Source organism: Eretmochelys imbricata, chromosome 6 (assembly GCF_965152235.1).
Source record: "Eretmochelys imbricata isolate rEreImb1 chromosome 6, rEreImb1.hap1, whole genome shotgun sequence".
Taxonomy (NCBI): domain Eukaryota; kingdom Metazoa; phylum Chordata; order Testudines; family Cheloniidae; genus Eretmochelys; species Eretmochelys imbricata.
This window is the reverse complement of record NC_135577.1, coordinates 47,710,889-47,738,447: the sequence shown is the minus strand read 5'-3', so window position 1 is coordinate 47,738,447 and position 27,559 is coordinate 47,710,889. Positions and strand designations below refer to the sequence as shown.

The window sequence follows — 27,559 nt, the reverse complement described above, 5'->3', positions numbered from 1 at the left end:
TTTCCCAATACTATTTTGTCACTCACTTGGCGCATCTTTCCTTCATTTAAATTGTAAGGCTTTTTTTGTTTAGGGCGGGGACCGTGTCCTTCTATGTTTGTACGCTACCTAGCACAAGGGGGGCCCAGTCCTAATTAGAACTTTCTGTACTGCAGTAGCACCCAAGATAGGGAATGGGGGATTGTTTCCCTTTCCTAACCAACTCATATTGGGATTTTTCTGACTGTACCGCTGACTTGCAATGTGATCCTCGAGCAAGTTGCAAAGGGCCAGATTTCCAGAGGTGCAGTGTACTCACGGCTCCATTTGATGTTATAAGGAGTTGGAGGTGCTCAACACTTCAGAAAATTATGCTGTAAATGTGTCTCTCACTTTCATCTATTGGGTAAAATGAGTATGTACCTACCAGCTGGGGTATGATTTTTAAATCCAATTATTCCTGTTACTAGACATTATTCTCTCTGTATATCTCTAGTTCATTTTTTAGAAGATCCAAACTGTATCTAGAGAACGCTATGATTTTGCTGTTGATCTACTGAAGTAACTTCCAAGCTGCTTGACCAAACCTAAATAAGAAGGCTCTCTCCAGATCTTCAGGAGCAATGTCCTGTGCTTCATGACTATCTTACCAATGGCTTGTTATGGCTTTGACATCCACTTCAATCCTGTTCTGTGGCTTTATATGTGCTTTACTGTGTATCTCCATTGTAAATTTTTTGATGGTTTCTAACATGTTCCATGCTTGCGCGCTCTCCCTCTCCCTCTCAGCAGTTTTCTGCCCTGCATCCTCCTCCTGACCCTCATTTTGGGGACTGCCTTTAGCGAAGGGATACTGATTTTGTTTCCTGTTCTGAGTGGTGTGGAAGCATTATTTCCCCCATCCTCCATGACCCTAACTAGTTCTAAACATAGGCATGGGAACTAGGGATGCAGGGGGTGCTGCCGGACCCCCAGGTTTTGTGTGGGGTCCTGGCCGCTGGCCCTGTGCCCAGGGTCCCATCTGCTGTCGGCCCTGTGCCCAGGGCTCTGCTCCTGGCACTGTGCCCTGGGGTCCCGGCGGCCACCCCCAGCTATGGTCCCAGTCTCAGCTCCCTAACTTCTGTCTGCATCTTCCCTCACCCGCCTCCTCCCGGAGCCATGGCCTGGTCCTGGCCCCTGCTCTGGGAAGAAGTGGCATAGATAGGAGTAAAGGGTGTGAAGTAAAAATTTTGGGGATCACTGGCTTTCAGCACTCGCACTGTAAAAAGTGTTCCAGTGTCACTGGTTCGAGAAGTTCTGTTGCCACGGCTCTTGTTGGCCTTGTGCAATGCCCCCCAGAAAAGCATTGCTTCATGAGATCAAAACAAAGGTGTTTTTGGTCCCTAAATCTAAGCTCATTTTCTCTGCAGTGTTTCTGGCTTGTCAAGGAAGACAAGCCAGAGGATCCGTTTGCTTTACCATGCAAGAGACTCAGTTACGATAACCCCATCTCCCAAGTGTGGTGGGGCCTAATCCTTCATTATTGACATCCAGTGGCAGTTATGCCTGCTGTGTTCAGCGGGTGCAAGGTTGGACCTATGTTTTGAAGTCAAGGCACTATTTTAATAATAATGAATTATACTTACCTATGGATCTCAAAGCATCTCACACATTTTTATTAAGCCCCACAACAGCCCTGAGGGATGAGTTTGAAGGGCTATGAATATATTTTTTGTCACGTGCTAGTTATGAAAGCCTTCATCTTGTAGAACATCTTGTCTTCTGAGTTAATAGCCCTTCTAGCTCTTGGCTAAGGTAATTGGCAAAGCAGGGTGTACTGCCTTCATTGGCTTCAGCTAAAGAGAACGTCTGATTTGTTAAGTCATGAAGACTAGTATTCAGACACATTTGAAAGGTAGAATTTTGGGGTATTGGTGTTAAGGGCCCACCTTCTCCATGCTCACTTATGGTAAGTGTTACCTTGCTCTGCAAGTAGTCCTATCCATGAAGATACTTGTGGAATAACACTGTTTAATGAATGAAGGTAGCAGCATCAGGCACTTAATTTATCCTTTATATAGATATATTTATACACATCTGTAATTAGGTAATGCTGTCAGTTGACAGTGGTTGACATTTGTTGTTCTATTTCATTAGACATAGAGGATCTTTATGATTCTACAAACATCTCATACCCCAATGGACTAAGTGATAACACAGCGATCCTCGAACAGTTGAAATGTACAGAACACAGAGCAAAGCTTGCAGAAACGGCATTAGCCAGAGCGCAAGAAGATCTTCAGAAAATGAGGTAAGATGTTTTTGAATAAAGCTTTTTCTGAAGCAGAGTTCTGGATGGTAGACAAAAATGTGTGCAGTTAATCCTAGCAGTCAGTAGAAACTCAGGCTGCAGAATTCAAGTGTAAGTTAGCACCATCAGGACATTAGTCTTATCTGTGTGTTTTACCTCTGCAAATAGTGTCGATTTGTGGTGTTTTAAAAATATTGCAAGATAAAGCACAACTAAACTGACTAAATGTCTAGACAAAATTCCTGAGCCATGAAACAGATTTCTTCCCCTTCCCCCTCCCTAAGCCATCAATAGTGGAATCAAATTCCGGTGTTGTGGAATTTCCATTGAAAATTTCTTTCCTTTCTCTGCTCCCTTATCCCCAAACTAAAATCTAGGGAGTACAAGCAAGAATGTCATCTGATCTTAACTTTAAATCATGAAGTTTTGCAGTATATCATTGGTGGTGGTGCAGCTTCATAAATATGAAGGAATTGGTATCTCCTGGAATTTATGAAATCCTGCCAAATTGTTAGTTCAAGATGACAACTGCAGCCACTCCAGTTGCAGCAATCAAAGACATTGGAAAGATGAAGTATTAATCTACCTTGAATCACCCTTATTTAAGAAATTATGGTTGCTGCTTGTTGACGGATGCAGTTAGAATCCTAGGACTGAAGGGGACCTCGAGAGGTCATCTAGTCCAGTCCCCTGCCCTACTCATGGTAGGACTAAGTATTGTTCAGACCATCCCTGACAGGTGTTTGTTTAACCTGCTCTTAAAAATCCCCAATGATGGAGATTCTAGGCAATTTATTCCCGTGCTTAAGCACTTTGACTGTTAGGAAGTTTTTCCGAACGGCCAGCCTAAACTTCCCTTGGTGCAATTTAAGACCATTGCTTCTTGTCCTTTCCTCAGAGGTTAAGGAGAACAATTTACCTCCCTCCTCCTTGTAACAACCTTTTATGTACTTGAAAACTGTTAACATGTCCCCTCTCAGTCTTCCCTTCTCCAGACTAAACAAACCCAATTTTTTCAATCTTTTCTCACAGGTCATGTTTTTTAGACCTTTAATCATTTTTGTTGCTCTTCTCTGGACTTTCTTCAGTTTGTCCACATCTTTCCTGAAATGTGGCACCCAGAACTGGACACAATAATCCAGTAAAGTCCTCATAAGTGTGGAGTAGAATGGAAGAATTACTTCTTGTCTTGCTTACAACACGCCTACTAAGACATTCCAGAATGATGTTTGCTTTTTTTTTTTTTTTCCCCAATAGCGTTACGCTGTTGACTCATATTTAGCTTGTGATTCGGGATGACCCCCAGATCCCTTTCAGCAGTACTCCTTCCTACATAGTCATTTCCCATTCTGTGTGTGCACAGCTGATTGCTCCTTCCTAAGGGGAATGCTTTGCATTTGTCCTTATTGAATTTCATCCTGTTTACTTCAGACCATTTCTCCAGTTTGTCCAGATCATTTTGAGTTTTAATTCTATCCTTTAATTCATTTAATTTCATTAATTGCAACCCCTCCCAGCTTGGTATCGTCCGCAAACTTTGTAAGTGCGCTTTCTATGCCATTATGCTTTCTATGCCATTATGTAAATCATTGATGAAGATATTGGACAGAACCGGACCCAGAACTGATCTCTGTCGGATCCCACTTGATATGCCATTCCAGCTTGACTGTGAACCACTGATAACTACTCTGTGGGAACGCTTTCCCAACCAGTTATGCACCCACCTTATAGTAGCTCCATCTAGATTGTATTTCCGTAGTTTGTTTATGAGAAGGTCATGCGAGACAGTATTAAAGGTCAAGCTATACCACATCTACAACTCCCCCATCCACAAGGATTCTTCTCCTGTCAAAGAAAGCTATTAGGTTGGTTTGATACGATTGGTTCTTGACAAATCAATGCTGACTGTTGCTTATCACCTTATTATCTTCTAGGTGTTTACAAATCGATTGCTTAATTATTTGCTCCATAATCTTTCAGGGTACTGAAGTTAAGCTGACTACTCTGTAATTGCCCTGGTTGTCCTTATTTCTCTTTTTTGTAGATGGGCACTATATTTTCCCTTTTCCAGTCCTCTGGAATCTCTCTTGTGTAAGGAAGTCTTACATGTTACATAATGTGAGATGTTTGAGTCCACCACATGCTTTCAAGTTAAAGAATGACAGTTCTGCGTACTTCACAAACGTGTGGAATGTAAACTTATTCTTGTTCAGAACCTAGTAATTACACTTATAAAGAGCATGCTGCGTTTGAGACCCTGTAATAAGCTAGTACTTTCATGGGATATCAGCGTGATCTTCACAAATTGGAAGTCTCTTCTTAAGCCATGATTAATTTTTTTAAATCACGGTTTCTGATGTACAATGTTCTTCCAGTGCCATTAAAATTTTAGTGACTTATCTACCCTAAGCTCAACAAAAATAAGAGAAGAGGGGTTTGTATCTACATCTTCCTAATCAGTATATCAGGGTTAACATCTCTACAGTTATGAAAAATGCTTTAGGAGTTTAAATGACAACGTGTTCAAGACTTCAGTTTTACATCTCATATGAGCACAGAGGCTTCTAAAACTATTGGAAGCTGTCTCCAACAATTAGTGGGAGGACAGTCACCTAGTGAATCTCAAACATTTGTTGCAGCACCTGGGTTTTCCTTTAAAGGTTGCCAGTCCAAATAGTCCTGTTCTAATGATGTTTAGTTTGAGCTGACAGGTTGAGAGTGCAGTGGTATGTGGTTGGAGGTTAACAGTAACAATCTTTTGATTAACTGGTGGAAAAAAAGTAACAATGTTTTCTAAACATAACTAAGTTTCAACCTACAATATTTGACACAGTTTACAAATTTAAAGATATGTCACGTTTATCTTGAATTTATCATATTACCCTGCTCCTGCATACGATGAGCAGGTATGTAACTTTGCTCATGTGAATAGTGGTCCTATTCAAGGGTAAAGTTAGGCATTTGCAGCATCAGGCTAAAATTGTATTTCATTAAAAACTTTTCTCTTACTGGCATAAAATATTTGTCACTTACAGAAAAAATTGTTCACAATGAAAAGTAACTAAATTTCCAATAAACTAATAAAATTATTCCAAAGTCTTTTGTACAAACAAGCCAAAATTTTCGAAATAGGTTTCTAAAGTTGGGCTACTAAGACTATATTTAGGCACCTAAGTGCTTTCTAAAATCCTGTATCTAAATCACTTAACAGAACAAGTCCTGTTCACTTCAAACTGTAGACTCTGATGAAGGGGTGTAGACTGGTTGAAAGACTTCTGTTTGCTTGGCTTATGGGAGTTCACAATATCTGAAGGTGCTGTTGGCTGCATATATAGCCCAAGCTGTTTGCTTATCAGTTTTGTGTTTGAGTTTGTAGTCTTCTAACAGTGTGGCCATGGGCTTACCTTTTTTTTTTAGCATAGAGGAATATTTCCAGTAGAGAAAACTGTAAATTCTTGTGGAAGAAACAAGACAACAACAAGAAACAACGTACAAAACATCCTCTTTGTCAATTTAAGACTAAAAAAGGGAAATAAGTGGAGAACTAGCAACACTAAAACAAAAAAAATCTTTTACAATTAAAAAAAATCAACTTGCATTAAAAAAAATCTTTTAAAATGATGATTTGTATCAATCCTGCCTGGTTTTCTTTTTTAAAATTTTGTTGGTTGTTAATATACTCAACCTTCCATAAATCACTAACGTAGGTGTGTTTTAAGAGTAGTTTTTAAAGGTGTCATGGTTTTTAACCACATCTCTAGATAATATGGTCTCTGTCATGTTTGTCTCATTCTGTATTTTGACTTCTGACATACTGTTAACATAGAAACCGCTTACAAAATGGGCATTTCCCTCTTTTTTTTTTTTAAAAAAAACCCTAACGAAATTTAAATCAGGTGGGTTGTAATTGGGGTGCTTTTCCAACATAGATGGAGGGTGTAGGGATAGCAGGCAGATAAATGAAACACTGCAAACTTCACGCTGCTGGAATTTAGTGTCTAAAATGCAGAAGAAATGCAGAGAGAATAGCAAATCATGTAGCATTTTTCTCGGAGCCAGTAGGGGGAGTTTCAGCACAGTTAAGTCATAATGGAGTTTGGGTATTGTAAAAGGCCCTCTGCAGTCTGCATTCCTTCTCTTCTCAGCTCCCCCCTTCTTTTTCATGGTCCTGTAAACATGTCTCAAGGGTATGTTTCAAATTGATTACAGAGAATTTGCACAGGATTTTGTGATGAACGCAGATGTCAGAAGCAGCTCTTCGTCATCTAGCGCCATTGCGGAACTCCGGGAGGATGAGGATGGCGTTTACTTCAGTTCATATGGGCATTATGGGATACACGAAGAGATGCTAAAGGTTAGAAAGTCAACACAAATGCATCTTACTCATAACTAGGAAGGAAAAATGGAATGAAAAAAAGCTATGTGCCCATAAATATACTCTGCAGAGTAGCTGCATTTTTAACCCTTCCGGTGTTTAATAGTTTATCCTGGGAGCTAGAGTGAATGAAAGAATCACAAAAAAGAGCTAATATTTTCAGCTGCCATTGTATCTAGATTCCTGTCGTATACGTTCTTGACTGTACCAGAAACACTAGAAATGTAATAGAAGTATATTGAGATTACAGGTATACTTGATTGCTAGTAAGAAAATATTCATCTCTAATATCTGTAACAACATCTGTTCTTGCTGCTTTTGTTTCTTTTGCTGTAGAAATGTGAGTGAATTCTGTACACTACTGTAAGATATAAACAGTAAATGTCCTTCATTTTTTATTCTGCTCTTTAGACGAAAATTTAGCAAGCAAAAAACCACACTAAACCTTTAAATGCTATGTCTGCCAATTTATGTAGTTATTCAGAAATTATTTGAACTCCATTTAGTGTATCGATAAGCATTACATTGAACAATTACTAGGATTGTCTAAATATTATTTAAGAATGGAAAATATATTTAAAAGAGAATGTCCAGAACTCTTCAAAAAACAAACAAAAATCCTTTCATCCTGAGTGTTAACTTAATTTTATAAGTGGCTTTTATTTTAACCCAAAATCTTTAGTACCGGCTCTCTGAAAAAAGAATATTATGTTGTGTACAAGGACAGGAATTTGTTGCTCTGAAATATCATAAAGCAATTCTGCAATTTCATAATAAAGAAAGAACATGGGTATCTAAACAAAATCAGCTAAAATATGAAGCCATAAGGTACATTCACTCTTATATAGCATAGGTAGCAGTTTTAGGCTTCCTGCTTTCTGAAACATTTACTGGTCCTAGCCTCAGAAAAATCCTCTGCATCTGTTTTATGGTACATTTGAACAGCATTGAGCAGCCGATGTGTTTTTATGGAGCATTCTTGCAGAAATGCTTTTGTGGCACAGGTGTCTGTGGATACAGATGGTAATATGCTTTCCAAAATGAAAAGCATAGTGGTAAAGAGGTGTGTGCAGAACTTGGAAACAATCAGTTTTAATCAGATTTGCGTCAGCACTGTATGTCTGCCAGACTAACAAAATGACTTTTAAATACGGGGCTAGAGGTATTTTTATTTTATTTATTTATTTTAAAGTCAGTCACACACAGAAAATCTGAAATCATAAGCTCTAAATCACTTTGTCAGACTGGGGTAAAACCATTTTGTTGATACGAACAGTTCATAGTACCTTGGTTTGGAGCTATACTAAAAGATCCTGAACCTCTGATGAACAGATAGTTTTATAGTTTGTGATAAATCTTTCTATTTCACTGGCTTCAGGAAACTTTTGTGATGTTAAAATCCCTTTAGTAACATCTGATTTCTGCCCAATAAAATGTGGAAAATACCTGAGTTATGGGGTGTGTAAGTTCTTGTATATGCTTAGTTTTTAGGTCCAAAAGACCCCAACACATACAACATTTATTTTGCTTAAGTTTTTATTATTGTGAGTTTTTTACATTAAAAATAATGGCTCATTAAATTGAAGTGATAGCAAACTTTTTGTTAAATTAATCCTAAATCTGCTTCTAACATGTTTTATTGGTTTAAAAAAAACAAACAAACCAGCAACCACGCACAAAAAAACAAGCTCATTTTTTTTTGTCCTTTAACTTGGCCCTGGCAGGTCAGTGTTGTTTATGCTATTCCCTCCCATAGTATTTCAGAGGACAGGAGGATTGCTACTTGAAACGGATAGTGCGCTTTATTTAAAAATTGCTTGAAGAGTGTCTGTCTGATAATAACTTACTTATTTTTCAGCTTATTGTATTGAAAGGTTGGATGGGAGGAGAGAAGGAGTTGATGAATAGAGACCCAAAATGAATGACTGAAGCTCATTCAAGCAGCAGTGCATGTAGTAAAGACAGCAGTTGGAATACTATTGATTAAGTTGGGGCAGTGCTGAAGCAGTGTGATTGGTGAAGCTGAAAGCTTTCCAGCTGACTGCTTTCTCGATTGATGCTGAACCTTTTGAGTTTTTTGTGGTTTCAGCAAATCCCGTATTTCAGTGCTGCTGAGAGCATAAAAAAATCCTGAATCCTTAAAATCTGCCCTCATAACAAACCAATATAATTTTAGATGATCCTAACAAAAGTTTTTATAATTCATAATTTTATCAAAACCAATGCAAAGCTGTGATTCTCTCAACATTTTATTAAACTATCCCATTTTTGTAGTGATTTTTTTTTCTTTCAAATATTGATTTTTTTGTGAAGAACTGATTTACCTTAAATTAAAATGGAGCTCACTGGAATCTAAATTGTTTAATAAAAGTTTGCATGCTTATGCTTTACTCTTAACTTTTTTTTTAAGTAACTTTATTTTGCTCATCTAAAAAAAATAAACTGTCTTGGCTGATAGAGAAATTAATATTATGGAAGATAAAAGAATAATTTCTTGATCCTTTATCACCTAATGGTGCAATACGGACTTTTCATGCATGCACTAGGGTTCAGCTCTCTTCTTCAGCACAGTATTGTTTTTAGACTGTCCAAGCCAGAGCCATAAATAGTTAGTTATAATCATGGCTTTTTAATTTCCTTTTCATTCGCTCTGTCACTTGATTCTCTGGCTGTTGCAACAGGGACTCTAAAACAGATGGCTTACTGTCCATTTGAGTGCCTTCGCATATAAAGAGCATCAGTGTTTGCTCGCTGGTAAGTTGAGCTGCTCTGCCAGCTCACATACTAATCCACTACAGATATTCCAATAAGTATGCTTGAGAGCCTGCCAGCTCTTTGGGGGATGCTGAGTTAGTGCTTGGTCATTGCTTCTGAACTTAGTATTTCATAGTGTTTGTTGTGCAGCTTCAGTGATTTATTTGTTGTCTTATGGTTTGTAGGTTTCTATGTATTCGCTTCCAGAAGCGAAACAGGGTAATCTGGTATCAGGACCTGATCAATAGCTTCTTTAAAACAAAGCAAGAAGTTTGGGTTATGCAATCTGTTTGATTTTAGTGTATAATATTTTCGCTACATGCATTCATGCCCCAGATGTCAAGGTAGATACCTCAGGTAGATGACTGTTCGATTATGTTGATCAAGTATTACCTTTTAGTTATCAGTGCAGCTGGGAAGGGTAGGGAATAAGTATAAAACAGACACTTTAAAACGTGAAGCTCACTCAAACACTTGAAATCCGAACAAAAATCACAAGTAGCTGCTTACTTTCAGAATTAGAACTATATATAATATCGAACGTGGATGGTTTTGTTGCTGCCTGGCACAGTTTGTAGCAACCCAACTTGTCTTTGCTTCATAAACAATGTACATTCTGAAGAGTCATTGTATGGGAAATCCTGAAATTACACTGGTGGTTGTCCCCCTGTGGCTTTTCAATGTGTAGAGCATATTGATTAGTCAATACTGATTAGTCAATATTTTCTTAGAAATGACTATTTAAAAAAAGACTGCTCCAACATCTTCAGCCTGTCACATGTACATAACTGTGTTTATGCTTAATTTATAGGATAAAGTGCGTACTGAAAGCTATCGTGATTTCATATACAAAAACCCACACATCTTCAAGGGCAAGGTAAGCAAAACAGCTCAGAAGCTGTAATATTTCTGCAGTCCATGATTCTCTCATGCAGTAGAACCCTCTTTGGTTTGGATGTCTGCTTGCTCTGGGGATGGAGTATCACTGACAGGATTTGATTTAATGTACTCTGGCTTTATTGCGTGGAAGAGTGTTATTCAACTGCTGGAGGGTGCAGACTGCTGATAACAGAAATGCTGATCAATGTTGTTGTTGTTCTTAATGCTGTCTTGGAGTGTTCATTAATTATGATGACATGTCTAAGGTAAACCTTTCTTGTCCAGTATTTTAAGCAGAATCTATTTTGGACAGATTCTATTTACAGCAATTCAAGTGAAATTTTAACCTACATCTGGCATCATAGAAATCCCAGTGCAATTAGTTTTGGGAAAGGGTTCAAATCTAATTAATTTATCTAACTCATGAGTTAGGCTTTTTTGGTCAGATTAGGAACTAAATGAAATGGGGGCCCAGGGTTAATCATTCATTATTATTGGTGTATGTTGTCTTTGCTAGATAACTTTTTGTCCTCAATTGTTACCCTAACTATGGCTCTTTCATCACCAGGTTATTTAATTTCTGTTTTTCTGCAAGGCATTTCGGCTATTTCTAATGCTTACCATTCTTTAAGTCCATTTACAGGCCATCTGCAATTGTTTCTCTTATCTTTTCATAGACTGATACCTAATGCTGCCTAATGCTTCTCTTTCTTAGGCTGCTATACGTATTTCTTATGGAATGAGAATTTTTCTCTGCCTCCCCTATTTCCTTCTTTTAATTCTTATACTCGCAGGATGAAGGTTTTTTAAAGTGATAGTGCTACCACAAGGCATCATAATAAAGAGTTATTCTTCCTTAATGGTCCCTCAGCTGGAAATCAACCTAAATAGCTTTCTAAGGTAGGAGGTTCTTATTTTCTTTCAAGGAGTGCTACCTCTCGTAATAGGGTGCCTTGTGACCCATGTTTACTCCCATTTGATCTTGTAACTTCCCTGTGGCAACCACAGCAATTGTTCATATGAAAAAGTAACATTAGGAAGGAAGAATTGTTTTCATATATTTTTAAAGCTCTCTAATGTGACGTGTCCTTTGTGAAACCAGTCAATCTTCCCCTGCTTTCCTGTACATGGTTCTGTCTCTCTTCCCCCTCTTCTCACCTTCTACATACTTTCCTGCCCTCTGGTTCTCTTCTCCCTGGGTATGCTGCTCAACCACTTGATCTATTCTCTCCCTTTTGGTGGCTGGCAGCTACAGTCCTACTGGTGGCTTTCAAATAGAATAAGCCTCACTCCTGTTGTATCCGCAGACTCATTCTTAAGCCTAATGTTGACGAATCAAGCCTCTTCCAGCGTAACTTTCTGCATAAAACAAATTTTTATTGCATTTAACTGTGCATCTGAATCCTTCTCAGAGTGTGAAAATGGAAAGGGCGAGACTTAAGAAAAGGACACTTCAGCAGTGTCTCACTACTGCCATAGCATCCAGGAGAAAACTACTATCTTTGCTTGCATCTCATTCTGGCCAAAGCTCAAATGCTGGTGCTGAGATACGATATCGGTCTGATGAAAGCCACAATTTACTACAATGTGAATTTTCTTCAAGACCCTGTGTCTAGGTTTTATGCCCAACCTGTTAAAGAAATACTCCCTGTGCCCCCTTCCGTCCAGCAGCAATCTTTCTTGTTAAGAATTGCTTGAATATTTTGCTTCATCAACATGCAAAATATTTCCTGAAAGCAAAATATCTTACTAGGCCATTAAGGTTGTGAAGTTTCCAAGCTGAGAACTGTATTAACCAAACATCCTCTTGAACTTCTGTTTCGTTTAGTTTCAAGTCTATTGGCTGTAATAATCAGAGTAGGATAACTATTCAAATATAGCAGCATTGGAAGAAAGGAAATTGTGGTGCTTAGGGTTGAACCTGTGTGTCTGAAAGGTCAACTGTGTATTTGCAGAGACCCAAGCAGATTTCACTTGCTTTTTAGTCCAAAACTAGGGCATCAAAAAATGCAGAAGTTAGGAGGGCAGTTAAGTGCACCGGTGATGCATTTAATCCAGAAAATCAACTGGCCTGTTCTGTAATGTCCAGAGTAAATGGTGCTTCTATCAGTATGTGGCTCAGGAAATTACTGGTTGCTGCCTCTCAACATAGAATTGTCAGGTTTTAACCATTTGAGGTTGATTTGTCCCCAGAAAAGGAACTTTGATCCAATTTAAAACTGAGACATTTGTTTTTTTTTAAAGGGGGAGATTGTCTGGAACAAAGAAGTTGCTTTGTCTAAGATTTGTTATAGGTACACTGCATGTCTTTTGAGGGAGACATCAGTGACACTCGGTGGGGTATCAATTCATAATTTAGCTCTTCCTAAGATTGTCATCCTTTGAGGGAATAGATTTAATTGACTGGATAGCTGACTGCTTCTTTCCTGAATTCAAAGTAATTCACTTTTTTGTTCGTATGGAATCATGCTTCCCTAAAAGTAACTGCAGAGGATTCTCAGAATTTAGTAGCTACAGTGCTATAATACGCTGCAGTGCTGTCAAATCACCAGCCTAGCTGCTCCAGGTATCTGGTGAGAGGCCATATGTGATCAGGACAAGAATACTTTAGCTGTAGACCTCTGTCCTCAGGCTAAGTGATGACTATTCTTTGTCTTTCAGCTTTTCAGATGTGCTCCAGATCAACTATTGTACCCATCTACCCCATCCCTCACGTTCCCCTGCTAGACTAGTTCCATTTGGTTTTTAACTAACCAGGGCAACTGTCCAAGATGCTATCTGTTTTAATTTTTCCCATTAATGGTGATTCTTTGCTTCTGTGCAGCTGTGAAACATGATCATTGTTTTGCAAAGGTTTATTTTTATCCCCCATTTTCCAGCTTTTATGGTTCAGCAATTTTGTTAATTCCTGTAGATGAAATGCTATGTAAGAGCAGGACGATATCATTTGGAAAACATGAGACTTCAGCTGTTAGAGAAGCATTGGTTTTATTTTCCATTCCTGTCTCGAAGACCTCAGCCTGATTCCTGTAGTTGCTCCATGCTAGAACTTCAGTGGCAATAGCAGTACCGTATATGGATTGGCCACTGAATTGACTTCTTACTGGAACAGTTGCAAAGGTTGAAGAGAAGTGCATAGTTCCTAGGAAAAATTTTGTGTCCAGAACTTCCATTTCCTTATCTGCTAATGATGGATTGCAGACCGGTGTCTTGGTGTCCTCCCCTGCCAGGTGGAATTCACAATGGTGATCGGGAAGCATAAACAGTTAAACAAGCGTTTACCATGACATTTTTCCTAGGTACTTATACATTCTTACAAGATGTGCTGGGATGTTAAAAGTAAACTTCATCTTGCCTTCTCTTTCAGTACCCAGCCACGCCACAGCATAATGAGCCTCCTGTAAACAGTAAACTGTAGGGGACGAGGAGGAGGTGGAAATGTGGTGCGTGGGGGATGAATTCACTCTCCAAAATGCACAAGGCGTTTGTATGCAGTCCGGATGTCATGGGAAGGAGGTCTGGCTGTGCAGTTCTTTGAGAATCTGTGTTATCATGTGTGTTTGCATGTAGTGTAGTCCATATGTAAATGTAATCACAGTTCAGCAAAGGGTGTATTTTTGAGGGAAGCATTTCTGTGACAGACTTATGGTGGACATCCTAGACAGGGCTAACAGTCAGGTACAAAATGAAAGGGAAAAGGATTCACAGCAAGTGGAAAGGCACAGATGGGCGGCAGAGCCTGTGGAGAGAATTGCGGCATGTGAGGAGAGACTTGCAACACAGTTTCTGGAGCAGACACGTTGCTTGAGGAAGGAAGATAGAGCACAGCAGAAAGACCTGTCTGAGAAGCTGTTTGCACTAACTGCTGGTAGAATTCAAGCTCCTGCACCACATCCTGAGTCCTCTCCACGGTACAATGTTCTGCAGACTGGGAACACATTAGGCAGTACCATGGTTGGATGGCCCATGGAAGGGGAACTGACTGCCAGTTGGACAGGGTAAACCACGTGCCTGATTGCCTCAGAAACCTCCACCACCACTTTATCCACAGTTGACTTTCCAATACCAGACTGGTTAGCAGCAGCATGGACTAGCATGACCTTCCTCATGTGTGTGCCTTGACACTGAAAGGTCAGGGCAAGCAGCTCATGAAGCTTCAGAAATATTATTTTCTTCATGTGACAGTTCCGGACCCATTGCTGTCACCTCAGGTCCACGTGGTGATGTGATCCCACCAGTCTCTGCTTGTGCTCCAGAAGCGCTGGTCAACATAGGGGGCATCAGCAGCTATGCAGAGAGTCATGAGCAGGATCAGCCAGTTCCAGTCTCTTGTCATTGTCCTCCAACGACAGGTCCTTCGGTAGATCAGAAAAACACCACTGAAATGCCCACCAGCATCTCATGGATGCTCTGCTGGTTTGCACTTTCACTCCTGTGTCAGCAAGCAGAAGCAGCTCTTCAAACAGAGAGCTCTCCATGCTGCTGGCCCCAGTTGCCAGAGGCATGCTGACCCAATGGACGGCTTGGTTGGATGTGTTGGCAGGCTGTAAAAACTGTGACAGTCAAGTCGTCCCATACAGCACCACAAACAAAGGTCTAGAGCAGCTGGGGAGGACACTAGGAAGCTTGGGATAAGCTGATTTGCTCAAGTGTGTGTAGTGCAGTGTGGACTCATGAGCATGGGTGTGAGACCCAGTCAATGTTCAGTGTAGATGCTCAAGCGCAGGCTTACAAACACCAAGCCTGCTGTCTTAAGTCCCACAGATTTAGGTTTATATTAGTGTAGACAGAGCTTTAGGGTTTACAACCTTCTTGTCACTGTGGCTGGCAGCCTTGGGAGCCCTGGCTCAAGCTGTAGCTTGGAGTCTAGGCTCCCAGCAACACAGCAGGGAGTCCGAAAGCTTGGTCTGCAGGCTGTGGGAGTTGGGCCACCTGGGGAGCAACTGGCCTGGGAGTTTGGAAGCCCTGGGGCCCACATGGCGGGGCTGCCCTGGGGCTCTGGACTCAAGGGTCTCAGCAGTTGCTGATATGTTCCATGTCGATTTTACTGCTTCCCATCCCTGAGTAGCAGCTGTGAGACCGATCAGTCATTACTAAAGGTTACTCATTTCCATTCAGTCCTGCAATTAAGGTGTAATACTGTACTAATAACAGCAACTTTCATCTAAAATTCAAAGATTGGAAAGTTCATGGTCCCATTTTGTAAATGGGGAAACAGAGGTAGGGATTAAGGGTCATTGTGGCTTTTAAGCCATTACTTGAGAAGAAAGATTTGTATGAAGGGTAGCAACCATGCTGAAGTGAGGCGCCCTGGAGAAATTCTACCTGGCTAAGTTAACTAGAATTCTTGCTGGGGAGCATCTGCGAGAATGGGAATATCTTTCAGAGACTCCTAGTGCACTCCTGCTGTACCTATCTAGCTCTGCTGGCAAGAGCAAAATGGGGTGCGAGGAGAAGACTCATGCCCATCTTCTCTCCTTCCACTTTTAGGGAGTATCTTCCCAGATTCTGGTTAGTAGGGAGAAGTGTCAGCATTTTCTGATGTGGTACCTTGGCCCCAGCCAGGTATGCAGAGGGAGATGGGGGAGACTTTTTGATTCCCAATCCCCATCCAAGCCCTTTCTTGCACCTGCATAGGCTAGACAAAGTGAAACCCAAAGTGACTTGCTTAGTCGTATAGAAAGTCAGTGGCAGTTGGAAACTGAACTAGGGGCTGCTGAGACGCAGGCATCTATCTCCTGTGCTGACTCTGGACCGCTTCAAAAAACTTATCCTACTTAGCATTCAGTCACCAGCTGACAAAGTAGGTTTCTGTGTCAAATCCATGTTGAGGTACAGTTCCCATACCTGGTAATGACCCTTATTTTTGCATATTGGTAAATGGCCTTCCATATAAAAAACCCTCAGGGAATTCATAGGGCTTTCATGAGGTAAATAGGTGATGGTCAATATCCTTCTATCAGCACTATCCATCTGTTGCAAGCCTCCTGAAATGATGCTTCAACCCTTCCTGCCTTGGCCCTCCAGCTGAGAGAAGTTTGGGTGGGGCAGATTGCCTTCTTTTGTATTATGAATGATGAAGGTTCTCCCTCTCCTTCTACTTAAGAGTTACAGAAACACGTGTAGGAAACCTATCGGATTCCCCTTGTGGGGAATATACCCAACACAGAGGTAAATAGAGAAGAGGTAAAAATGGCATTAACATAAACAGAGAAACAGGCAAGTCAGGGGCCATTTTTGTAGATTTATGTAGTGTCAGTAAAGAATTGAACAACGTATCGGGAGGAGGGGTTTTTAAAACAAAAAAAATAAAAAAAATCATGGTACTTCCATGGGAATTCCAGCCACAATTGAATTTTTTTTTTCTGAACAATCACTGTGGCTGTTAACTTATTCTCTGCATGGAAAGTAGATATTGAAAGGCGCTTGGAGATTATAAATACTCTTTGTAGAACACAGGTATCTACGTTGCAATTGGCTTATAAACTAACACTTCAAAATATTTGTATTTTCACTTCTAATCATTACTGATTCTTTCCTTTACTTCTTGACTCTAGTATGAACCTAAGCACTTTGTAAATAACTGTTTTAAAAATCCTTATCTGAGCTTTTCTCTGCCAAGTTTGTGCTTGTAATTAATCTTTATGGCAAAATTTAAAATCACCAAATAGGCTCAGAATGGAAAACACTGGGAAACCTTTAATTACAGTGCCATGAATGGTACAGGTGGAATGCAAGTTTTTCCACAGCGGTGCTAGTTTAAATTCTGACAGCATGAGCAGTTCGGTGATATTGAGACTCTAGTCTCTAATTTCCTGTCCATTCTAGTTATGCAACTTTCCCATGTTAATTTTTTTTTTAGAAATTCTAGTGTTGCATGCCCAAATAATTGCATGTAAATGTTATGACTCATAAATGATTTCATCTTCAGGTAGAGCTAATCTGCCATGTTTACCTGGCTCTTCGGAGGTAGTCCTTTTGTATGGTGACACTTTTAAAGTCTCTTCAGTTGTAATCAATGATTGGGTCATGGTTGGGTTTTGGGACTGATGTTGTTTGAACAGTTTAATTCCTCCTGCTAGGTTATGGCTTCAGCAGAGATCATGAAAAGCTTTATGGTGATTAGAAGGAAAATGAGCTAAGAGACTAAATGCTACCACCTTTGTTTCAGGTGGTTTTGGATGTTGGCTGTGGGACTGGAATACTCTCCATGTTTGCTGCCAAAGCAGGTGCGAAGAAGGTGATTGGAGTTGACCAGTCTGAAATTGTTTATCAGGCAATGGACATCATTAGGTAGGAAAAGTTCTGAAATTGTTGTGCTATAACTGAAGTGACTTTTAGTGGTTAAAGCTGCTGCTGATAGTGATCAGTGGTCAGATCTACTCATGTCTTTAAAAATCTTCCCTTTTAACCTGCATTGGCTATACATTGAGTGTATATCTTTTGGTGAGGATAAATGGAAAGCAAACCATCAGTGCCTTTTCTATTCTGTTGCTTTCACTTGCAGCTCCACCAGTGGTAACAATGCTGGGAAATTTTAGGTAACAAATCTTACTGTAAGGTAAGATCCTAGAGTATTTTGCAGAACTGCATTACACTAAGTTGTTACAATTTCTGATCCACTCTAATTAATCAAAGCAGTCCTATTTAATTTTATATTCTATGTTTTGTAATTGTCTTTTATGATTGAAGTCCTTGTTAGTCCTTTAAAAATGAAGATTTTTCATGCTTTAGCTTATTTTACACTTTAAAGAGGGTTTATAAAATTCACTTTGCTGTCTTAGTTATATAAGAATATATCAATTGACGTCATAGTTAAGAGGGTATCTTAGCTTTAGAAGTCTGTTGTCAAGAGCCATACTATACTAGAGTGCTTGCTACAAATTGGTTGTCTGTAATAGACTTCAATGGAGCCTTCCTTTGGTAAGGCACATTACAAAATGTTCACTTATTACTTACTGCATTGTGTCCTTCTCTTAAATATACAAAGTCAGACTAATTGTTCTCTATATGTTTTCTTTCTTGCTGGAGGGGAACGTTACTATGTTGCTAACATTAATTTTCATTCGTGTCAGCGAAACCTTTGTTTTAAAAAAAAAAAAAACACTGCAAAGTCACCAGGAACAAATTATTGCTTCCAGTTTCACTAGGATGTATGTGGCCATGTGTAAAAGTAGGATGCTGTGATGGAGCAGGGAGGTCAGGGACACTTGGAAGGGGAGGACTTTGCAATATGAAGAGCAGAGGGGGGAGCACGAGAAACATGGAACTAATGGAGTGAGGAGTAATGTGTCGGGAGAAGCTGGTGGGAAGAGTGGCTGATCCCTTGGTTACAGCTACATGTTCGGTTACTTCTGCTGTAAAATTGTTTTATTTCTCCTATTTGCATTCAAGCAATTTATAACTGCCTTACTTGTGGCACCTCAGAGACTAACCAATTTATTTGAGCATAAGCTTTCATGAGCTATAGCTCACTTCATCGGATGCATTCAGTGGAAAATACAGTGGGGAGATTTATATGCATAGAGAACATAAAACAATGGGTGTTACCATACACACCGTAAGGAGAGTGATCACTTAAGATGAGCTATTACCAGCAGGAGAGTGGGGGAGGGGGGAAAGAAAACCTGTTGTAGTGATAATCAAAGTGGGCCATTTCACTACAACAGGTTTTCTTCCCACCTACCCCCCCCCCCCCCACTCCGGCTCTCCTGCTGGTAATAGCTCATCTTAAGTGATCACTCTCCTTACGGTGTGTATGGTAACACCCATTGTTTCATGTTCTCTATGTATATAAATCTCCCCACTGTATTTTCCACTGAATGCATCCGATGAAGTGAGCTGTAGCTAACGAAAGCTTATGCTCAAATAAATGTGTTAGTCTCTAAGGTGCCACAAGTCCTCCTTTTCTTTTTGTGAATACAGACTAACATGGCTGCTACTCTGAAACCTATAACAGCCCTGTTATAACTTAGTACTTTTCATAAAGGGCATAACTGTCAAGTTCATCATAATGTAATGAAAGTTTATTGTAATAGCATAAAACAACAAGGTTGGGAGTAATGCAAGAGGAGTAAAGCAATTTCTATATTGTAAGGAAGTCTGCTCACCTATGTCTGAGTCGTGATTTCAAGTGCATTCGGCCCCCAGGAAGTACAATTACTCATCTGAATTAGTAGCATGTGGAAGAGGTCAATGAATAGGGTGTAGCTGACTTACAATTTAAAGTTCATGGTGAAAATTAGGGTACAAATGAGGTGAATTAATCTGGTAAAAATCAGGGTTCTGAGTCAGATTACTATCCCCAGGGTCACATAGAAGACTCCTTAGTTAACTAACTGTGCTTCTGGCCTTGTCCTGAATACCTAATAGCTGTCCAATGAGTTTCTAGTGTGAAGCCTCACTGAAGTTGTCACTGTAATTTAGAACTCAAAAATAGACCTGCCAAATGAGTACCCTGCATTTTCTATAGTGTAGCAGCTAAATCACTATTTACTACTGTATTGCACTTCACATAAGGAATGGATATAATGAATTTCCACTTTTTCAATTTACTGTTCCTCCTGCATGTATATTTTGGCCTTTGCTTTGACTTTCTCTAGCTAAGTACTACTTGGATTCATTGATCTATTTAAAATTTCTCATTTATCAAACTTAATTCTAATTTCTTTTAGTGCATGTGTAGCAGCAGAAACAATTCTTTTTATTACTATTATTGCCCTTGGTGCTGTAAATTCTCAAAATATTTCAACAGAGGATTCTGAGGTTTGGTCAATATTTAATTGCCCCTTCATTCAAATGTTCATGTAGCCCATCATCCTTTCCATTTCTCCCTCATGTTGTCTCTGCTGTGGTCCTCTAGATTAAAGTTTTAATGAGATTGCTGGGTTGCACTGAAAGTGAGGCATAGAGAGATTGTAGGAGTAAGATATCCAAAAAAGGGGCAGAGATAAGAATTGTGGAGAAATAAATTTCTCTGGTGCAAATAATTATTCTGTCCTCTATAACATTAGCTATCGTGATAATGCACATGCAAGAATGATTGATATGGTGCAGTACAGAGACTGGAAATATTATAACTCAAGTTGTTTAGCCCTTAAATGGCAATGTGTTTTTATTCAGAAAACTGCAGCAACATGGCAAAGCGTACTTTTTGTACTGAAAATGTTTCTACTATAAATTGTGCATAAGGTAACATTGGAATACTGCAGTTATTAAACATTGCAGATAACACTGTTGCGGAAAGCACAATGAGGAAAGTGCCTTTATTGTAGAATAATATTATTGATCTATGGGGAGCAGTTGTTCTCAGTGACTTTGCAGTTGGTTTTGTTTGCACGTAATTTGTTTTTGTTAAAATAGCTTTGTGAGGGAGTTAATTTTCATCACTCATTAGCGTGCACTCGTCACAACACTCTAGGCTTATTCAGGGGGGTCAGAGGAGGAGAATTGGGAACCCATAACTGAAAAGAAGGGGGAGGCATATTTCATTTTCTTTTTCCTGTGCTTTGAGGCCAACAACTTTGTATGCACAGTGCACGGGGATGCCCCTGTAGATCTTCTACTGACCTCCATCTTTTACCTGTCACTTGCCTGATAGAGTTTTTGGAACTTTTAGTATGCTCTTTGCTATCTTGAAAGATGACTCAAAAGAGGGAGAGTTCAAATTTTCTAACAGTAAGCACTAAGTTTTCTGAAATCTTACTCTACTACGGGTTCTTTACTGCACAGTAGAGAAGAATGTTTTATCCTTTAGAAAGGAGAACATGGAAAATGTAAACATTCAGGATAGATCTTCTACTTTATTATTGAAACCTCCGTGGTGAGTTAACATTAAGGAGTCATCTAATGTTACTGATCTTGTGAAATTGTAGGCTGAATAATCTTGAAGATACGATTACCATTGTCAAAGGAAGAATTGAAGAAGTTGATTTGCCTGTTGAGAAAGTGGACATTATTATATCTGAGTGGATGGTAAGATGCACAAATAACTAAATGTAGTGCAAAAGGGTTGGTTTGTTTGTTTGTTTGTTTTTGTTTGTTTGTCAAAAGCATTAGCAAAATCAGTTTTACAAAAATAATCCTGATTTTTCAGTATAGACTGTTAACTGAATTTGGAAATCTATCTTGCCTGAAGGAGAACTGTTGTCACCAGGGAAGGTGGAGAAAATGGTCCTCACTACCTGGCACCAGAAATACCCGATAATCCCTGACACCTCTTGTCTGGGTTGTCCCAATTCAAGATTTTTAAAGCACAGTTACATTGCCTTTTTGCAGTGTACTGTCTCTGGTACAGCTCACCATCTATACTGAGTTTGCAGCTTGAGGCTTGTGTCGTTGATTGTGACTATATGGCATGATGTGCCAAAACTCATGGGTAAGGTCTTATAACATAGGTTTCATGTAGGAAGTCCATTAAAAATAATTGAGCTTTGCCACGTATCTTGAAAAATCATCATCTTGCTTATACATAGTTATGTAGTGTAGCTAATCTTTTCAGCATTTGCAGAAATTATAAAACTACATTGGTAAGCATTAGATTGCTTTGTTAAATGCACTCCCTCCCCCCACTCAGCCCAACTGGTTTACATTTTATATGGGTATCACAAAATTTGTATCCGAATCTGATCCATGATCCGCAAACATGGTCTGTGGATATATAGCAGATTTGTAGGGCTCTAGATATAAAATTTGGATCTGCATACATTCATGGTCCGCAAACATGGTCCATGGATGTACATATCTACAGATTTACAGTGCCTTAGTTGTCTGATTCTCTCCATATACTTTTTGTCTAATTGGTCTGTTTTATACTCTAATCTCTTTGGGACAGGTATCACGTCGGTCTTCTCATACAGTCAGCACTTAACAAAAATTAAGTAGCTGCTTATTGAATTTGCAAATGTACTCTTGGCTCTGACTGCATCGACCTTCCATATAATTTTGCATTAAGTAGTTCAGAGTTGAAAATATGCAAATGTTCTGAGTTGCACTGCCCTTAGTTTCAAATATTTCATGCAGTTTTATAATAATGTGATACTTTGGTTTAATCACGTGTTAACTAAATTAATAAAGCTCCCAGGCTCAAGTTAGGCATTTTAGTTACTTTTGACAGTATAAATCAGTAGTTTATCTGTAATTACCTAGTGATAAACACCAACAGTGGAAATTCCAAAAGCATCTTAAGGAAAGACAATAGAAATGGTTTCCATAATACTTGGAAACAAACACACACGTGCACACACGGAGTAGAAACAGTTTTTTAAAATAATTTCTTTTTACAAGGATATGAAAAATACCAGTACAGATTTTAAAAATGTTATTTATATGGTAGTAGCTCCCAAGGCCTTTGTTAGAATTATGGCACTGTTGTATAATACACCATACAGACATTAGGAAAACGGATTTAGCCTAAGCTTTGTGCAGCAAATTTATTCCAGAAAACTAGCAGAGAGTGATTAAACAATAGAAGGGAAGGCGGAAGAATGAGGATAATAGTAACAAATGAATTCCCTCTCTTTTATGCTTCTGAGTGTTTTTGGAAGAGATGTGACATATACTGAATAAAGTGTGGTATAAAGAGTTAGTGTTTCATTACAAGTTTCCAAACCACAAGCAAATATGCATATGTCTCATGGCTTACAAAGCATTATTTTACAGTTCAAAAAATGTGTATTGGTAGATCTTTCATATTTTTCATCTTTAAAATCAATTACCTCAATCTGTCCTGGTCCCCGAGAGAGAGAGAAAACTGTAGCTAATAAAATGGGGAAATCTCGTGTATATAAAGCCAAACTATTGTTTTTTGGAGGGGTGGGGGAAGAGTAAAGATCCAAATGACCTTTTGACCTTCTTGAATTAATAGCAAATATGCATCCTAATGAAAAGCTGGTACTCTTCACCTTTCCAAGAGTCTAAAGTTTCTAACCCTTGTGGGTCATGAGGTATTGGATCATAGACTTCCACAGATGCTGGATCAAATTATTGCCTGTCCTCAAATTAGTCTAACTTATTTTTGCATGGGAGATGTGAATTTATTGGGGTGAGGTCAGAAGGGAAGGGCTTCCCCTGGATGTTTTTAGAAGGTGACTACTTGAATCTGCTTAGAGATTTGGAATACAGAAGTAGCTCTAGCAGATTCATAGAGTCCAAGGCCAGAAGGAGATGGATGGATTAGTGGCCAAAGGTGCAAGTGAGATGGTTAGAGAGAGAAATTTAAGGATACTGTCACATGAAGATTCACACTTCAGCCCTACATGACAGGGAACTGATGGTCTTTTGTGGGAGTACAAGATGGAACTAGCAGTTTTTTTCAAAAATTCTCACCGTAAGCAAATAACTTTTTGATGGGAGAGTAAAAAAATACCTTACCAGCTTGGGTGGGTAGGTGCAGTATCACTTGGATTTAAAAAAAAAAAAAGAGAGAGAGAAATGGATGAGCACTTGCACTAGCAATAACATTGTAACAACATTGCTGGTTGATCCTGCATAGTGACATATTACACTCTACAACATCTTTCATGTTTTACTGTTGCTTTGGTAACATTCCCAATCTATTGCGAATTTTCATTTTTGTTCAGAAACTTCAGATCTTGTATAGCACAGCACTACTACATAGCTTCCAAGCAGGCTGCCTCCTTAAACCTTTTTCTCACTTAACCTTTAAGTTCCTTACTCCAGTGGAGCTATTGGAAGGGGAATGGAAATACTCATACACAGATATAAAATGAAAAATGGAGACTACTGAAGATATGAAGGAAACAGATGTTGGAGATTAGACCATGCTAGTTTTTAGTTTCAGCGTTCCATTCTTTGAGTGCATTCACTGCTCTCATTTAGCAGACATTGTAGCAGACTAGTGGGATTAAATTTCCCTTAACAAAACTATGGAGGAAGGTAGAGCTGGTGGTACATTGTGCAGAAAGTTTTTGTGGGTATCTCATTTTGTGTACATAAAACAAAGGTTTCGTGCTTTCTGCTCTACTTACCATCCTCATCAAGCTTAGAGGTAGGATGAATGAGCAGTTTGTCTCTTCTGTGAATTTTATTTGTGTTTCTTGGCTGGCTAGCAGGCAGGGGATGTTGATAAATAGCGAAGCCAGTCCTCCTCTTTTCCAGAGACTGAATGCACTGTTGGTAAAGCTGAAGGACTAAAATGTACATCTTAAGTCCAAAATGTAACTAAGATACCAGTTTGTTTCTGTTCTCCATTAAAACTAGCTTGTAAATTACTCGGAAGATATGAAAAAGTGTGGTCAGTTGAGAGCTACCTCTTCATGTAGTGTGTATCGAAAGGCATAATGCCAAAGACTGGAGCTAACCCAAGAGGCGGTTCCCTGCCAAGATTCCTCCCCAACTGTGCATTCAGCAGAGAAACTGGTTGGCCTCGCAGCTCAGGAATTTCTTGCTGGGCATTTGGAGCAGATGACCACCCCACCATAATGATCAACATGGTTTGGAGCAGGACAATGGTGACCAAGTAATGACCTCTCCTCTTTTCCACACAAGTTGGCAAAGTATTTGAGGAAACTGTTCTGTTGTCTTACTGTTCTGCAATTATCCTTTTAGCCCTATTTACAGGTGGAGTCCTCGTGCAGAAAAACTCTATAGAGCGAACAAAAATACATCTCTCCTTGAAGAGCTGCAATGTCCTCGAACAGTTAGATGGGTCCATAGCTGGCATATGTGGAATTAAAGAGCTTATTTGCCTTTCCGCATAAAGCAGGGTCATGATTTAAGGTTGCACCTTCCTCTTCAATGAACAAAGAGTTGGCAATGTTAAGTGCTTTGGAGTAGTTTAATAAAAATAAGCTGTTAGAATAGGAGTGATTGTGGGGATTCTAAGTAAGCAAATGTTGTGGTTGCCAGACTTCCAGGTTTTAAGTGACTAGTTCTGTGAATGTAGGAACATACGATTTTTTTCAACCAGATTAGACCACTGGTCCAATATACAGTGGTGCCTTACCTCTAGCATTGTACTTGTGCTGTTAGAAAAGGATGAACCTGCTATAATGCCCTTCAGTTGCCTTGTGTTCTGAACTATAGAAAACCTTAATTTACAGAATTATAAATATTATTGGCCACACAGTTATCCAGCCCTTAAAAAAAACAAAAACGTGACCAGTATATTTAACTTTTTGCCTTTGTCACAGGTGTTCTACAGGCAGGCTGATCAGATAGATCATTTTATTCAAAATGTAGTTCTTAAATTGATTGATTTCCACTTACTCTTGTGTTGTGTATGAAGATGCAGCTAAAACAAACAATGCTCGTATATACACTGTCCATTGGCAGTCTGCAAATGTTTACCAAGTAGAGGATTTTCTTTGTGCATTTGTGTGTGTAACATTAGTATTTGTACAGTGCTTCAAAGATATAAATCACTATGGGTGTCAAGTTTTGTTTATTACACCAAATTTAAGTAGAAGTTCAGAATCTTGCTGTGAATACTGTATTGTTAGCAGGTATTGTGTGCAAAATAGCTTGTTCGCAGGCAGAATCATGTTTATGCTCTTTTCCCTAGAGATAAAGATTTGGAAGAGGCAATGATGTCTTACAGCAATTAGAGTAATTCTACATACAGTACTTAACTGTGAAACGAGCTGCTATATGAAGTACTGATGCAAGTTCTATAGTTAAATTGAATCAAACATTCCTTACACAAAAATTAGGGCGGTGGATATTTTATTGCAAACATGAAACACTTTTTGACATATTTGCAAGTATTATATGCTGCTTGTGGAGAGGATGAGTGCAGGTAACTGAAAAAAAATAGTATGTTACACCAGTGGGTTCATGGCAAAATATTCCTCTTCCAAAGCAAGGATTTTACAGTTGAATTAAACCTCCCATACTTCTGAGACAGTTAGACTCTTCTTTTACATGTGGGTAGATGGAGGTATGGAGAGATTGTGAGCTGTCCTAGTTAAAACAATGAATCCTTTACAGAGCCAGGTATAGAACCCCAAATTCCTGTCTCTTAATCCTTCACTTCTTAGAATAGCTGACGTTCGAAGGAAAATCTTGTCAATTTTTCCTTACAGTAATTGCTATACATGTACCACAGTCAAGTCTGAAGCTCATCATTTTAGTGAGGGGGAGGGGTTGCAATGAGATGCAAATAACATTTGTTACTCCCTATTGGTAGTGGGAGCTAGAGAACGAACACTTTTTATAGTTGTACGTTATTTTAAAAAAATCATTTTTATAAGCATAAAACGTTTGGTGCTTTTAATATTATTTACCACATTGTACTCAAACTTAACTTTTGTGATGACTTCATTAAACTTTGGAAGTAAGAGCTTATAATTTTGCCAGCAGTAACACAACCTTCGAATATTTTCTTTGTGAGAAATCATAAACTATATTTTGCACTAGACTTGAATTTTTTTTGGTCTGTTACATTGTGAAGAGAAGCTATTTAAATGCTGAACACATTGATTCCTGTAAAGTAGTACGAAAATGATTTCTGCCCACATCCAATAGTGCGTATCAGATTTCTACTTTAAAACTTTCAGTTTGGCTTTTTTTCTTTCTTAAGGACCACGGCGAGATGTGAATACTAATAAAATCACTGGGTTTTTTTGTTTGTTTGGGGTTTTTTTGAGGTGTGAGTTTGCTGTGAGTAAATATTGTTTCCCTGGCATATTTTGGAATTAACTTGCATAATATCATTAATTTCAAGGAGTGTGAAGGCCATGTTAATAAAATGTAAGGAGAATGGGGGATGCTGCAGACCAGGTGATGAAGTTCCTGTATAGCTTATTCTTCCTCATTTAAATGTGCCATAGCCTTATTTTGCATTTATTTGCTCCCTGTGAAATAGTTTTAAAGTAAAGAACAATTTAATAAAATCTGCAAATCAGTCTTTCTTTAACTAGAAAATTGAGAGACTGATTGTCCTGTTTGTGTACCTGCCAATGCAATATTATTCTGCAGATTATCAACTACAACTCCCTGTCCAGTTTATTCCACAGTCTAGCAGGCCTCATTGTTGGGCACTTATCTTGATGGTTAAAAATCTTCTTGCTTAAAGAAATAAGACTCTAATGGGGGAGTTAGGAAGAGATTTTTATGGTCAGGTTATTTTGTAGCTGCCTTCTGGAGGATTTCTTGTTTTCTTCTGAAATGTTGGATACTGGCCTCTATTGGAGGCAGGGTATTAGACTAGATGGACTAGTGGTCTGATCTGGTGCAGCATTTCCTGTGTTCTCTTTTTGCTATTACCACAAATCCTAATTAGGTAACAGAATATTATCATAACAGTTATTCAAGTGGCTGCC

General features: G+C 39.0%; 1 protein-coding gene across 1 annotated transcript in view; it reads left to right on the top strand.

Annotated features, from left to right (window-relative positions):
- Positions 1–27,559, top strand: part of PRMT3 (protein arginine methyltransferase 3) — a 102,673-nt gene that overhangs the window by 14,627 nt on the left and 60,487 nt on the right. The window contains exons 6-10 of the mRNA XM_077818499.1: positions 2,116–2,269; positions 6,479–6,623; positions 10,210–10,275; positions 17,449–17,570; positions 21,152–21,251. Coding sequence (XP_077674625.1) covers positions 2,116–2,269; positions 6,479–6,623; positions 10,210–10,275; positions 17,449–17,570; positions 21,152–21,251 — 587 coding nt within the window. The remainder of the gene's footprint in view (positions 1–2,115; positions 2,270–6,478; positions 6,624–10,209; positions 10,276–17,448; positions 17,571–21,151; positions 21,252–27,559) is intronic.